The sequence below is a fragment of the Triturus cristatus genome, chromosome 4_1 (genome assembly GCF_964204655.1).
Source record: "Triturus cristatus chromosome 4_1, aTriCri1.1, whole genome shotgun sequence".
NCBI lineage: Eukaryota > Metazoa > Chordata > Amphibia > Caudata > Salamandridae > Triturus > Triturus cristatus.
Window position 1 is genome coordinate 268904072 of NC_140585.1, and position 14759 is coordinate 268918830.

The following is a 14759-nucleotide window of genomic DNA, read 5'->3' on the forward strand; positions in this document are numbered from 1 at the left end:
GATTATCCTGAAAAACGGCAACTTGAACAGAAACTCTGAACCTTCGACATTCAACTACAGAAGAAGACTGAAGAATCTCCCTTGTGGCCAAGGAGTGGCCACCCTGTGCAAACAGGCACCATCAAGCGACCTGCCGTTTGCTTTGCCCAAGTTCTATGACGAACCGACTGCAGAGCCCAACCAGCGCCTTGACTTCTAGACTTCTCCGACCCTGATCCACATCCACAGCAAAGCTGAGATCCGTGGAGGCGATGAGAGACGTGGGACCGGCTACCTGGGAAAATTGGCTACTAGCTTCCAGCACAGATTCTGAGGCATCCTCGAAGTTGTGCTCTGGGGATTGAGAAGCCCCAACCCCGAGCACCATCTGCACTGAAGATCAGCCCTCCACACTCCACGAGTTCTGCGTGGGGCCCTTCTGCATTTTCCTGCTCGACGCGTCTGTCCGGTTGCTTGCCCGTTGGCTAGTAGCCTTTGTGACGACGAACCCTTAACTTTCCACCACTGGTTTGGCTCCTCCAGACTGGCCCTTGCTTCCCTGCGAAAGAGAAGCACCTCAGGCCTTCCTGGTCTGCAACAGAAGCGAATCCTTTATCCTGCGTGGGTTGCGCTCGCCAAGGCTTGTTGGGTCCGAACTCGACATCGACGCCGCCAACAGCAAGAGCCCTTGTGGGACAGCTCGCCTCCTGGTTCTGGTTGTCCTCGACGCCTCCTGGTACCCGTGGCTGCTGCGACAAGCTTCACCTCTTCACCTGCATCTTCACGACATCGCCTGGTTCCTTCCTGGTTCCTTCCCGGCTCCTGGCTGGTGACATAGACTCTGTCCCCTCTGCTAGCAGGTACCTTCCTTCTTGATTCCAACCTTGGAATCCACCGGACACTCTTCACTGACTGCCTGTCAGCACCTTTTCTTCAGGCATCCATAGGAGTCGACGACGAAACCCGACGCAAGTTCACACCTATGCACCCGCAGCCCGTGGGCTAGGTAAACTGAGTACTCCGGTGCTCACAAGGGTATTGACTATCCTAGGGTCTAGTTTCCAAGTCTCTAAGTCCTAGCTCTTTCCGAAGTGTCCTAAAACTCTTTATTTCTAAACATCACTATTTCTATCGACTTTAACGCATTACGCGTGAGTGTTTCCACTCTGCACCTGAATCCCGTGGGCCTCCCACTGCCTAGCAACTGGTAGGATAGTGTAGCCCCAGCAATTCCCTAGGCCTAGGCCTAACCTGTGTTCGTGACAGTGGTCCTTATACCACTTACTTAGTATATGGTTTGTGTGGCCCCTAGGGCCTAACTGTATTACTTACCTGTGTGACTTATGTATGCTTAAATAAGACTGTGTTGTACTTACCTCGAATCTTATAAAGAGTGCTGTGGGTATTTTGACTAGAATAAATACATTCTATTTTCATATATCTGTTGTGGTGTCCTTTCATTTGGTATTCAAGGATTTGCAAATGGTATAACAGCTGGCTTCACATGCCATACAGAGTTTAGCCTAAGACCGCTCTTGTCCATGCTACCACTAGGATAGCTGGTCTATAAGGTTGACTTTACAACCAATCACCATAAGGGTTGTCTGGACTGATACAGGGTGTACACTATAACTAGTGAAATCATATATCAGGCCAACTTCTCACATTGGTGAGCAGCGGTTGGGATCTGAGCTTGCTGTTGTGATACCATTGCAATCTTGAGATATAAAATTGAAAGATCACAAGGATATTTGTCAGGTACATATAACATAGCTTATAAATACTTAAGTTCTACTGAACTTAGGTTGAAGGGTCTAGCACACCCTGACTACAACTACTAGAGAGGTTTTAGTTGATACAACTAGTGTAGGTAGGTGCACACACCACACCCTCACTAGATCATGTCTCTGAGAGGAGATCAAGATGATTCCCTCTCAGGAGGGGGATATCCTAGAAAGATACCCTCTAGATATGATACCCTAACTTTTCAGGAGATGAGACAATTGTGAACCTCCAGAAAGTTAAAACAGGGTTCAAACCCTACCCTCATTCATCTAGTGGAGATCTTAGAAGAGTATGATGCCCAGAGAGCCTCCCAAGATGGTGCCTTAGGTACCAATGAGGGTCTGCCCTCTACAGAAGACTCCCCTCACAATACTGATCTAGATGAGTCAGCAGAGACTTCAGAAGATGAGGTAGATAGCCAGGTCCAAGTTAGGAGACTTAGCCAGGCTAACGTAAGCCTACATGGGAGTCAGAATGAGGTCCCCCCATTCAGACCCACAAGTGGACTTAACTAGAGAAGCAGGAGCGGAAGATCCCCTTCCAGGGAATCTATCCACTCCCATGTCTCTAATAGCTCCAATGCCTCTTCTCACAGGGGAATGACTTCTCCCCAGAGAAAAGAGCATCAGGTCAGAATGAGGGAAGTCAATCTAAGGATTGAAAGGGAAGAACTTGCCCTTGCCAAAGAGAGACTTGCTCTGGCCAGAGAGCAAAAGTTAAGTGGGTTAGGATTAGGACCCACTGGTGGCAGCAATATCCCTAAGGATAGAGACAGGACCTATGACAATAGAAACCTGAGAAAGATTGTCCCTCCCTACAAGTGTGGGGATGACATCCACAAATGGATAACTGCTTTGGAGAGGGCTTGCACAGTACAGCAGGTACCCCAAAGTCAGTGGGCAGCTATCTTGTGGCTCTCCTTCTCTGAGAAAGGTAGAGACAAGCTCCTCACAGTTAGTGATGAGGATGCTGACAATTACACTGTCCTGAAGAGTGCTCTGATTGATGGGTTTGGCCTAACCACTGAACAATACAGGTTGTTGTTCAGGGATACCCAGAAGACACAGACTCAGGACTGGACTGACTTTGTAGATTGTGCCACTAAGGCTTTGGAAGGGTGGTTATTGGGTAGTAAGGTTAAGGACTATACAGGATTGTATAATTTGATCATGAGAGAACAAATCCTTAACAACTGTCAAAACCAGTTACTGCATCAACACTTGATTGACTCTGACCTAACTTCTCCCCAGGAATTGAGAAAGAAGGCAGATAGGTGGGTCAGGACTAGAGTTAAGCAGAAAAACCAGAATCAGGGCAGTGATCAGAAAAAGGCAGACCAGAAGGGTAATGAGCAGAAATCAAAAGACCAGAAGTCTTCACCAGGCCCCCAAAAGGCTCAGGGGGAGGGTGGTCCCAAAAAGGATAAAAAGAAAGATGGCCAAAAGAAATCTTGGTGTAAATATTGTAAGTCTAATTCCCATTGGTATAGTGAATGCACCAAAAAGGACAAGCCCCCAACCACCATTGCCCCTAAGGCAACTGTACCCCCTAGTCCAGCTGTAAGTGGTGGTTCCCAGCAAAAGGGTGTAATAGGGTTAACCCTGGGAACTGAAGTGGATTCTGGCCTAGTCAGAATACCCACTCAGGCTGTTCTGATCTGTGATGGAGACATAGCTTTGTCCTCTACTGTGGGTCCCAGTAACCTGGGCAAGTACAGACAGACTCCTTTAATCAACCAGAGAATGGCTCAGGCCTACAGGGACACAGGTGCTAGTATCACAATGGTGACACCTGCCTTTGTGGACCCTGGACAGATCACGCTAGGTGAGAATTACCTAGTGACCAACGCTAGAAATGCCACTACCTCCCATAGTGTGGCAATTGTTAACTTCTCCTGGGGAGGGGTAACTGGCCTCAAGAAAGTTGTGGTGAGTTCAGATCTTCCTGTAGAGTGTCTGTTGGGAAATGACCTTGAAACTTCAGTTTGGGCTGAAGTGGAGTATAGGACCCATGCAGAAATGCTGGGAATAGATGCACATGTCCTTGCTGTGACTAGGTCACAGGCCAAAAAGTGCAACACTGAACAAGTGCTGGATCCTGGGACAATGGACCAGACACAACCCAAGAGAAAGAGCAGTAGGGTTAAGGCTGTGCCTTCCCCCCTGCCTCAGGTAGAGAATCAGCCCTCACAGGAGGATGATTCTGAGAGCCCTGAAGGAACTGTCCTAGAAGAACTGGAACCTGACCAGGTTGAGTTTCTTGGGACAGGGCGACCTTCAAGGGCAGATCTTAGGCAGGCACAATTAGACTGTCCTTCTCTTGAACCCCTCAGACAGCAGGCTGCTGCTGAGGCTGCAGGGAATGCTCAAGGTACCCATAGAGTGTATTGGGATGAAGGGCTGCTGTACTCAGAGGCTAGAGATCCCAAGCCTGGTGCGTCCAGGAGGTTGGTCATACCATTGAGTTTCAGAGGCTTCCTTCTTACCTTGGCCCATGATATTCCCCTTGCAGGACACTTAGGCCAGAATAAGACTTGGGACAGACTTGTCCCTCACTTTTACTGGCCTCACATGTCAGAAGATACCAAGGAGTTTTGTCGCTCCTGTGTCACCTGCCAAGCCAGTGGCAAATCAGGTGGCACCACAAAGGCCCCCCTCATACCACTACCTGTGGTGGGGGTTCCCTTTGAGAGAGTGGGGATAGACATTGTAGGACCAATGGACCCCCAAACAGCATCTGGGCACAGATTCATACTGGTGATAGTGGACCATGCCACCAGGTACCCAGAAGCTATACCCCTGAGTACCACAACAGCTCCTGTTGTGGCAAGGGCCCTACTTGGAGTATTTTCCAGAGTGGGTTTTCCAAAGGAGGTTGTCTCTGACAGAGGTGCCAACTTCATGTCAGGATATTTGACTGCAATGTGGAAGGAGTGTGGTGTTAATTACAAATTCATTACACCTTATCACCCACAATGCAATGGGCTTGTGGAAAGGTTCAACAAGACCCTAAAAGGGATGATAAAAGGTTTACCAGACAAGCTTAGGCAAAGATGGGACATCCTTTTACCCTGCCTTCTGTTTGCTTACAGAGAGGTCCCACAAAAGGGGGTTGGCTACAGCCCTTTTGAGCTTTTGTTTGGGCATCCTGTAAGGGGACCCCTGTGTCTAGTAAGGGAAGGATGGGAGAGACCTCTCAGACAACCCAAACTGGATATAGTGGATTATGTACTTGGGCCTCCGTTCCAGGATGGCAGAGTATATGAAGAAGGCTTCTAAAAACCTTGAGGCAAGCCAAGAACTCCAAAAAGCTTGGCATGACCAAAAGGCTGTGCTGACTGTGTACCAGCCAGGACAGAAAGTGTGGGTGTTGGAGCCAGTGGCCCCAGCAGCATTCCAGGACAAATGGTCTGGACCCCACACTATTGTTGAACAGAAGGGAGAAGTCACCTACTTGGTGGACCTTGGGACTCCCAGAAGCTCCCACAGGGTGCTTCATGTCAACAGGTTAAAGGCATATGTTGACAGGGCAGACATGGGCTTACTCATGGCTACAGATGAAGGGCAGGAGGAAGAGAGTGAGGGGCAGGAGGAAGAGAGTGACCCTCTCCCAGACCTGCTGACTCAGAACCCTGATGATGGTTCAGTTGATGGTGTGGTCTTTTCTGACAGCCTCACTAACCATCAGCAACATGACTGCAGACAAGTTCTACAGGCCTATAGACATATGTTCTCACTGACCCCAAGTCAGACAAACTGGTGCACCCATGAGGTGGACACTGGTGACAGTCTGCCTGTGAAGAGTAAAATCTACAGGCAACCTGACCATGTCAGGGACTGCATAAAGATTGAGGTACAAAAGATGTTGGAGCTGGGAGTCATTGAACCTTCAGAGAGCCCTTGGGCTAGTCCTGTAGTTCTTGTGCCAAAACCTCACACCCAAGATGGTAAGAGAGAGATGAGGTTTTGCGTGGATTAGAGAGGTCTCAATGCTGTCACTAGGACAGATGCCCAACCAATACCTAGGGCAGATGAGCTCATTGACAGATTGGCAGCTGCCAAGTTTTTGAGTACATTTGACCTAACAGCAGGCTACTGTCAAATCAGACTAGCTGAGAGTGCAAAGGCCAAAACTACTTTCTCAACCCCAGTAGGACATTATCAATTTGTGGTAATGCCCTTTGGCTTGAAGAATGCACCTGCCACTTTCCATAGGTTGGTGAATCAAGTCCTTACAGGCCTGGATGACTACTGTGCAGCTTATCTTGATGATATTGCTGTCTTTAGCTCCACCTGGGAGGATCACCTCGTCCACCTGAGGAATGTTTTAGAGGCCCTGCAAAAGGCAGGCCTCACTATCAAGGCCACTAAGTGCCAGATAGGGCAGAGCAAGGTTGTGTACCTGGGCCACCTAGTTGGTGGGGGTCAGGTTCAACCACTGGAGAGCAAGATCCAGACCATAAAGAACTGGACTCCTCCAATTACCCAGACACAGGTCAGAGCTTTCTTGGGCCTGACTGGGTACTACAGAAAGTTTGTTAAGAACTATGGGTCCATTGTGACACCACTTAATGACTTGACCTCTAAGAAGATGCCAAAGAAAGTTCAGTGGACAGTAAGCTGTCAGAAGGCATTTGATGACCTGAAGCAGGCCATGTGCACTGCACCTATTCTGAATAGTGCAGACTACTCCAAAGAGTTCATTGTCCAGACAGATGCTTCTGAGATGGGTGTGGGAGCTGTTCTTTCACAACTTAATATAGATGATCAAGACCAGCCCATTGCTTTTATTAGTAGAAGGCTGACCCCTAGAGAGAAACGTTGGTCAGCTATTGAGAGGGAGTCCTTTGCTGTGGTTTGGGCCCTGAAGAAGCTGAGGCCATACCTGTTTGGCACTCACTTCAAGATTCAGACAGACCATAAGCCCCTCTTGTGGCTAAATCAGATGAAGGGTGAAAATCCCAAACTTCTTAGGTGGTCCATTTCCCTACAGGGGATGGACTTCACAGTGGAACATAGACCTGGGACTGACCATGCCAATGCAGATGGACTCTCCAGATATTTCCACTTAGAACATGAAGACTCAACTGGTCAAGGTTAGTTTAATGTCCCTAAGTTTGTGGGGGGGGGGGGGTTGTGTCGGAGAGTAGGGTCTGCTTTCTATGGTCACCCCCACTTTTTGCTTTTGCTTCACTGGGTTTCGACTTAGATGTGGCTGTGGGCCTGCTAATCAGACCCCCAGCCCAGCTGTTCTCTCTCTAAATTCATACTATGTACTTTATGTACATAACCCAATTGGTAAGGATCACCTTCTAGGGCCCTGTACAGTGTACCTTAGGTACCCAGGGCATAGGTGTACCCTAGGCATACCAGGGGCTGCAGCATGTATTATGCCACCCCTGGCTGGCCTCCCATCATGACACAACTGGCTGATCACTCAGCTGGGGCAAGGTCGTGTAATCACCCCTTGCTTAGGTGTAGTATTCCTATACCTACCTTATATATAGACACATGGGTAACCTTTCAGTCACTCCTATGGCAGGCCTTAACAATCCTGAAGGCAGAGTGCTTGGTAACATGTGAGATGGTGCTCTAGCATGATCTGAGCCTGTCTGCAGCTTTCGGAACCATGTCCTTATAGCTGTTCTATGATATCGCCTACCATATACTCTTAAAGTGCCTTATAATCCTCGCGGTTATGGTAACTATGGTTTGGCTTTATCAAAACATGTCGTGTAAGGTGTCTAACACTTTGGAATGCTACCCCCACACCATTTCTGGCGATGAGGATAGTATTCCTCCCTTCTAGAGGGAGAAGACATGTTGAAGACCTACTACCCAGTTAAAGTTACCCAGAGCCCCAGCTTCACAAAATGGATGCTGCTGCCACAGACACAAGTCTGACCTCCTGCTGCTGGGAGTCCTTCCAGCGAGGGAGGCTTGGACAATAGGTTTCCTGCCTTGGGAGGTGCTAGCACCACCCTAGACAGGACTTGGTGTATTGGGGCACGGAGGGATGAAAGAAACGAGACTCTGCCTGGGGCACACAAGGTGTCCCATGCATAGTCCTGTTCAAACCGGTGCTGGGGGGTGTAACCACCCCCCTCCCTGGTCCCACCCATAGGAGGGACCTAGCAGGTAACCCAGCCCCACAGTTTAGTATAAGAGTGGGAGCTGAGTCCCTAGGACTTTGGATTATCCTGAAAAACTGCAACTTGAACAGAAACTCTGGACCTTCGACATTCGACTACAGAAGAAGACTGAAGAATCTCCCTTGTGGCGAAGAAGTGGCCACCCTGTGCAAACAGGCACCATCAAGCGACCTGCCATTTACTTTGCCCAAGTTCTACGAGGAACCGACTGCAGAGCCTGACCAGCGCCTTGACTTCCAGACTTCTCCAGCCCTGATCCACATCCACAGCAAATCTGAGACCCGTGGAGGCGACGAGAGACGTGGGACCGGCTACCTGGGAAAATTGGCTACTAGCTGCCAGCGCAGCTTCTGAGGCATCCTCGAAGTTGTGCTCTGGGGATTGAGAAGCCCCAACCCCGAGCACCATTTGCACCGAAGATCAGCCCTCCACACTCCACGAGTTCTGCGTGGGGCCCTGCTGCATTTTCCTGCTCGACGCGTCTGTCCGGTTGCTTGCCCGTTGGCTAGTAGCCTTTGTGATGATGAACCCTTAAATTCCATCACTGGTTTGGCTCCTCCAGACTGGCCCTTGCTTCCCTGCGAAAGAGAAGCACCTCAGGCCTTCCTGGTCTGCAACAGAAGCGAATCCTTCATCCTGCGTGGGTTGCGCTCGCCAAGGCTTGTTGGGTCCGAACTCAACATCGACGCCGCCAACAGCAAGAGCCCTCGTGGGACAGCTTGCCTCCTGGTTCTGGTTGTCCTCGACGCCTCCTGGTACCCGTGGCTGCTGCGACAAGCTTCACCTCTTCACCTGCATCTTCACGACATCGCCTGGTTCCTTCCTGGTTCCTTTCCGGCTCCTGGCTGGTGACCTATACTCTGTCCTCTCTGCTTGCAGGTACCTTCCTTCTTGATTCCAACCTTGGAATCCACCGGACACTCCTCACTGACTGCCTGTCAGCACCTTTTCTTCAGGCATCCATAGGAGTCGACGACAAAACCCGACGCAAGTTCACACCTATGCACCCGCAGCCCGTGGGCTAGGTAAACTGAGTACTCCGGTGCTCACAAGAGTATTGACTATCCTACGGTTTAGTTTCCAAGTCTCTAACTCCTAGCTCTTTCCGAAGTGTCCTAAAACTCTTTATTTCTAAACATCACTATTTCTATCGACTTTAACGCATTACGCGTGAGTGTTTCCACTCTGCACCTAAATCCCGTGGGCCTCCCACTGCCTAGCAACTGGTAGGATAGTGTAGCCCCAGCGATTCCCTAGGCCTAGGCCTAACCTGTGTTCGTGACAGTGGTCCTTATACCACTTACTTAGTATATGGTTTGCGTGGCCCCTAGGGCCTAACTGTATTACTTACCTGTGTGACTTATGTATGCTTAAATAAGACTGTGTTGTACTTACCTTGAATCTCATAAAGAGTGCTGAGGGTATTTTGGCTAGAATAAATACATTCTATTTTCATATATCTGTTGAGGTGTCCTTTCATTTGGTATTCAAGGGATTGCAAATGGTATAACAGCTGGCTTCACATGCCATACAGAGTTTAGCCTAAGACTGCTCTTGTCCATGCTACCATTAGGATAGCTGGTCTATAAGGTTGACTTTACAACCAATCACCATAAGGGTTGTCTGGACTGATAAAGGGTGTACACTAGAACTAGTGACATCATATATCAGGCCAACTTCTCACACTAGCCACCAGTTCATCTCCTCCTTTGCTTCGATCGATAGCAGGATCATTTGGCAGTATGAGAGGCCTTTCTGGAGGCATTCAATCTTCAAGTATTGTAGAGTCCTGTAATGAATAGCACCGGGAAAGATCGCCTGAATGGAAGATGAAAGGAGTCCCACTAACACATGGGACTTGGATATGATTCTCGGCAATTTGTGTCGTATTTTGGTCAGTTTCCTTGAGGGTAAGCTGAGAGTCGCTTCGGCCGAATTTACCAAAAACCCAAGAATTCTATTGACTGAGATGGGGTCAGAGCTTATTTCCCTTCATTCATCACGAACTCTAAAGATTCTAGTAGATCTATCACTGTCTGCAAATGCATGGACAGGCGAACCGGCATTGGTCCATAAGCAGGATATCATCAAGGTAGATGCTAAGTCTTTTTCCTCGAGCCCGTAAATGTTCGATGCCGGGCATCATCAGTTTAGTGAAACACCATGGAGCCGTTGAAAGACCAAATTTGAGTGCGGTGAACTCGAACACCTGGGAGTTCCACACGAACTGCAGCAAGCGTCTGTGCGGGGAAAAAACTGGTACTGCCAGATAAGCGTTGTTTAGGTCCAGGCAGACCATCCAATCGGATACCTGTAGAAGATCCCGCAGAAGATGGGTACCCTCCATCTTGAAATAGCGGTAGGGTAACCAGGTGTTGAATTCTCTGAGATTGATGACCATTCACTGACCGCCATCCCTCTTCTCCACTATGAAGAGATTGCTGATAAAACCACGAGGATGAATAGTCGATCTCACTATTGCCCCTTTCTGGAATAGGCTGTCTACTTCCTGACTCACCAGTGCTCTTTGCCCGGGTCGAAAGATTAAAGGAGTGGGCGAGCAAGTTTGGATTGGAGCCCCATAAAACTTGATATGGGAACCCACCACCGTTTGGAGGACAGTTTTCCCCAATTCTGATGAAAAAGGGCCAATCGGCCCTCAATTGAAATACTTGTAGGTTCTTGCAATCTCACCTTGGTTGTTGTTGAAGTTGCCTCTTTGGCCGCCCCTGCCTCCGCGGTGGCGAGGATAGGATTTTGTCTGGTAGAAATTGCCAAATTTGCTGGGGTACTGCCATTGGCCGCGTCCTGAGTCGCGACCCTTGGAGGTTGCTTGAAAATGACGGCCGGATGAGTGCCCCCTACCTCGACCAGCTGCGGCAAAAACACGGGGTGTAAAAATCCTATTAATTGAGGATTGCACTTTATCAAGGGAATTAAGCATGTTCATGAATTTCCCTAATTCCTTAATAAACGTGTCTCCAAACAGGCTACCCTGGGCTATTGTCCCTGCCTCTGATGTGGAGAGTTCTCCCAATTTGGGAACAATTTTAATGAGAAGCGACCTACGCTTTTCTGTAGAGATCGTGCAATTTGCGTTCCCCAGGAAGATGTTGGCCCTTTGAGCCCAGTTGGATAGAGATTCTGGGGATATGAGGGAACCGTAGGCTTTGGCATCTTCTGCCATATCCATAATTTTCGCTAAAGGACCGGTGATGTCCAGGAGTTTATCCTGGCATGACCGCCAGGACCAGTTGATGCCCTTTCTGGGGTCGCAGACAAACTTGGCGAGGAAAGTGGCCATTTTGGGATCTATTTCTGGTGTGGTAGCCACTTTCTGCATTCTGCATTCAGACACCCTCCCACTTCTTTGTCTAGCGGTTTCCTTATATGACTGGCCATGTAGGCCGCCACTTTGGGTGCAGAGCACCAGTCTGCGGCTCTCTGGTGTAGGAGATCGTCTGGGTCCAGCAAATCCCCCTGCGAAGAGAGGACTGTGTCTGCGGGGAGGTCCGACCCTCGCATGGGGGTGGTCTTCGAGCCCACGGTCTAGATACATCCCTGTCTGATGTGTTGGGGGAGTCATCTCCCTCCCCCTGGTCCGCCTGTGGTGGTGTGAGTGGGTCTATCCCAAAGGGACCTGGTATCTGGGGTTCTAGAATGGGTTGGGCATTCAAAAAAGCCTTCTTGTGGTGCGCAAAAGCGTTGAGATCAACTCAGGGGTTGTCCGTGCGCTTGCGTTTCTCCAAGTTCTGTGGTGGGTTAACCGGTGGTGTAGCAGACTGACCTGGAGGTAGGGGGGGCCAGGCGCCAATTGGTGTCTACCCTCGATTTGAGGGGTTGCTGGCACTGCGCCAGGAGTGCCGACAGTTTCTTCTCAGGGGGGCTACTACCTGAGACACAGCCCTGTGGATGGAGGCGTCCATCACCTCACAGAACTGGTCATCTATGGGGAGGTAGGTAACTTCTTCCTCCTCCATAAATTCCCCAGTTTCCTCATAATCCATTGAATCCAGCAGACCTCCCACACTCAATCTGAGGGATATTGCCTGGTAAGTACCAGTTCACCAAAATGGAACTGCCTCCTGGGGTTCTGAGGGGTGATCAAGCACCTGGGGTGTCCCTTAGTTTCTAAATTTCTTACCCCGTAGGGTGTTGTCCCTTCAGGCGCAGGCTCGCTAACTCAAATTATATCCCCTTAGGTATCGCGAGCGGTGCATGAAAAGAGCTGACTTGTGTGTTTCTGGGCTATAAATAGACAACTTGCTCAAGCGGTAATTGACAAAGCTTACCCTGTGTCTCTTGCCGCATCCGGAACATTCCGCTATGCCCGTCAGTGAAACTGACTTGTTCCGGCTGCCGGGGCATTGGGGACATGCTGCACGTGGAATTAACTAAACACAGGCCCGCTGTCGAACGGACGACCACACCGCGCTTCAGCGAGCCTTATTGACGGCGACTGCGTAGGAGCGATGAGCTCCCGTGGCAATACTGAAATAAATCACAATTCACTGACGGCGACCGTCAATAAACGTAAATAGACCGAGACTTATCTGCGTTGCTGCTGGAGCAAAGAGGAGGCTAGAAGGGCTGCACAGGACGTTATACGGCAGAATGGGACAATGGAGAATGGGTTGTGTTCTCATTCGGAACACAGGCTCCTACTGAAAAAAGGCATGGTTGGGTAAATCCTTGCACCCTGTGTCGGGCACCCCAAGGTTCCTTCCACATTGTGCATGGTCGGAAAGAGGGGTCCCTTGAGTACCCCCACGTGCCACAACCGGACACCTCCAGGTGAAGGGGGGCCTGCAGCGGTCCCCCAAAGACAGATTCCAGCAGCCATTTCATGTTGGGCACACCGAATCGCAACGGCTGTCCGAATCGGTCATCGTAATCGCTTCCTCAGAAACTGTGTCCATTGAGCTGTGCGATTCGGCTCCAAAAGACTCGGGCTGTCCGGATACCTTCTGGAACCGAATCGGACAGCCTGAATGGTTTCCGGGCATTATAATCGGTCATTGGGAAATGTGTACGATTTGGTCGGAAACAAGGGTTCCGAATCGGGTTCTGAGATGCCGAATCCCAATTGGAGCCTTTCTAAACAACATCGTAATGGCCCCTAAGAAGAGAGAGTTTGCACTCAGTACATAGGGGAAATTCCATTTATTCACGGACAGCACTTGTTCTACAAACTATAACACGTTTCGGCTCAACTCGCAGCGTTTTTCAACCTTTAAGTGCAACAACGGTTTTCCGCTATTTCAAATCTTCTCCACAGGTGAGGCAATTTGCATTGATAGAGAAAAGTTACTCTTATTTGTGTGGTTTTTTCAAATGTTAAATTCATTGTATTTTAATATAGTAGTCACTTGTTCGAAACTAATAATAAAACCATCTGCTCTTCTTTACCATTTTTTATACTTGTCCAACAGATAAATCAAATCAATTTTGGCTTCTTGTGCTCTGCGTAAAATTAAGGCTTCTTTCACATGTTTTTACCTTGCTGCTGGCTGTCTTTAAAATGTATATATACCGATACATATGTGTGCTCCGGGGTCCACATACATGGGCAAGACTATTCAATGCTTATGACTTTTCCCCTAGCAAAGAACTAGGATTACAGGTAAGCAATTTATCCTTCCTGGCCTTTACAAAGTAAGGTGAAGATACTGTATAGAAGTGACTTTGGAATAAGTGCTCTGAAGGCCCCGCCCGTGAGAGGGCTGTTCACTACTTATAATTTCAATGTAGAGTCCCTGAGCGGGAACTAGGATTACAGGTAAGAAAGCATTTATTTTTTCAGCCTGCAGAATGCAGTTCTTGAGAGAAGTCCTTCTGAATGTGAACAGTATGTCATTAAGACAATTTAACCTCTAGAAGCAAAAGATGTGTCTCTCACTAAGAACACTAGTTCACTTTAGTACATGTGAAGGTAATCAATGCTTTTTCAGGTATGGTTATTTTCCAAAGTATGTAGAGATCATATGAAATTGTTGTCATTAAAATGCACTGATTAGTTTAATCCATGCAATATTTTTCCTTATTTAGACAGACCTAATGCACCTGGAGAATCAGATCCTTGAAGTTCAGCATAACTGGACATCCCTCAAGCAAGACCTATTGGAACTTACTGAGTTGAGGACGGTTTTGCATGAAGCTGACAAGTTATTTCAAGTGTTGTACCATGAGGACCCAGTAAGCAGAAACAATTGTTTTGTCCTTGTCATTACTCAAAAAAGAGAGTACATGTCATTTATAAGATTTGTCACAACATTCATCGAAATAGTGTAGTGCACGTGCACTGTTGTTGTGTCACACATAAGCCTATAAATTCTGAACCTAGATATAAATATTTGTGATGTAAAAAATATTTATAAAATAACATGACCTTGATAAGAACATTAGCAGAAAGCCTTATGTGTTCTGCCAGTCTTCCAATTCTTTTTTATATTATCTCCTCTCCTTGCATCTTCACTTGCTGATTTTTTCACCTCTCACTTGGGTCACAACTATTTCTCTTTTATCCAACATCATAATAGTGATTAGCTGCACATCCGCTTCTGATTGCCATTTTCTTTTCATTTGTTATTGAGGATGTGCAGCAATACAAATCAAGTTTCTCAAGACCTTTGTATGTTTGTGTTTGAAGATGTTTCTCTTGTCTATAATTCTAAAAGGTTGTTAAATATTTAGATATATATATATTCTTTAATTTAGACTTTTAGATTTTTTTTTAAAGTATTAATTAAAATTGTAGAAAGCCTTGTCCATAGCTTTTTTTGGTTAGAGACCACTCCCAATCTTGCTGGTAGTATGAGCTGCAAAACCAATCTTACTAGATATA

General features: G+C 48.0%; 1 protein-coding gene across 1 annotated transcript in view; it reads left to right on the forward strand.

The window, feature by feature from the left end:
* LOC146854247 (V-type proton ATPase 116 kDa subunit a 4-like) overlaps positions 1 to 14759 on the forward strand; it is a 2520670-nt gene that overhangs the window by 554561 nt on the left and 1951350 nt on the right. The window contains exon 4 of the mRNA XM_085651038.1: positions 13964 to 14089. Coding sequence (XP_085507164.1) covers positions 13964 to 14089 — 126 coding nt within the window. The remainder of the gene's footprint in view (positions 1 to 13963; positions 14090 to 14759) is intronic.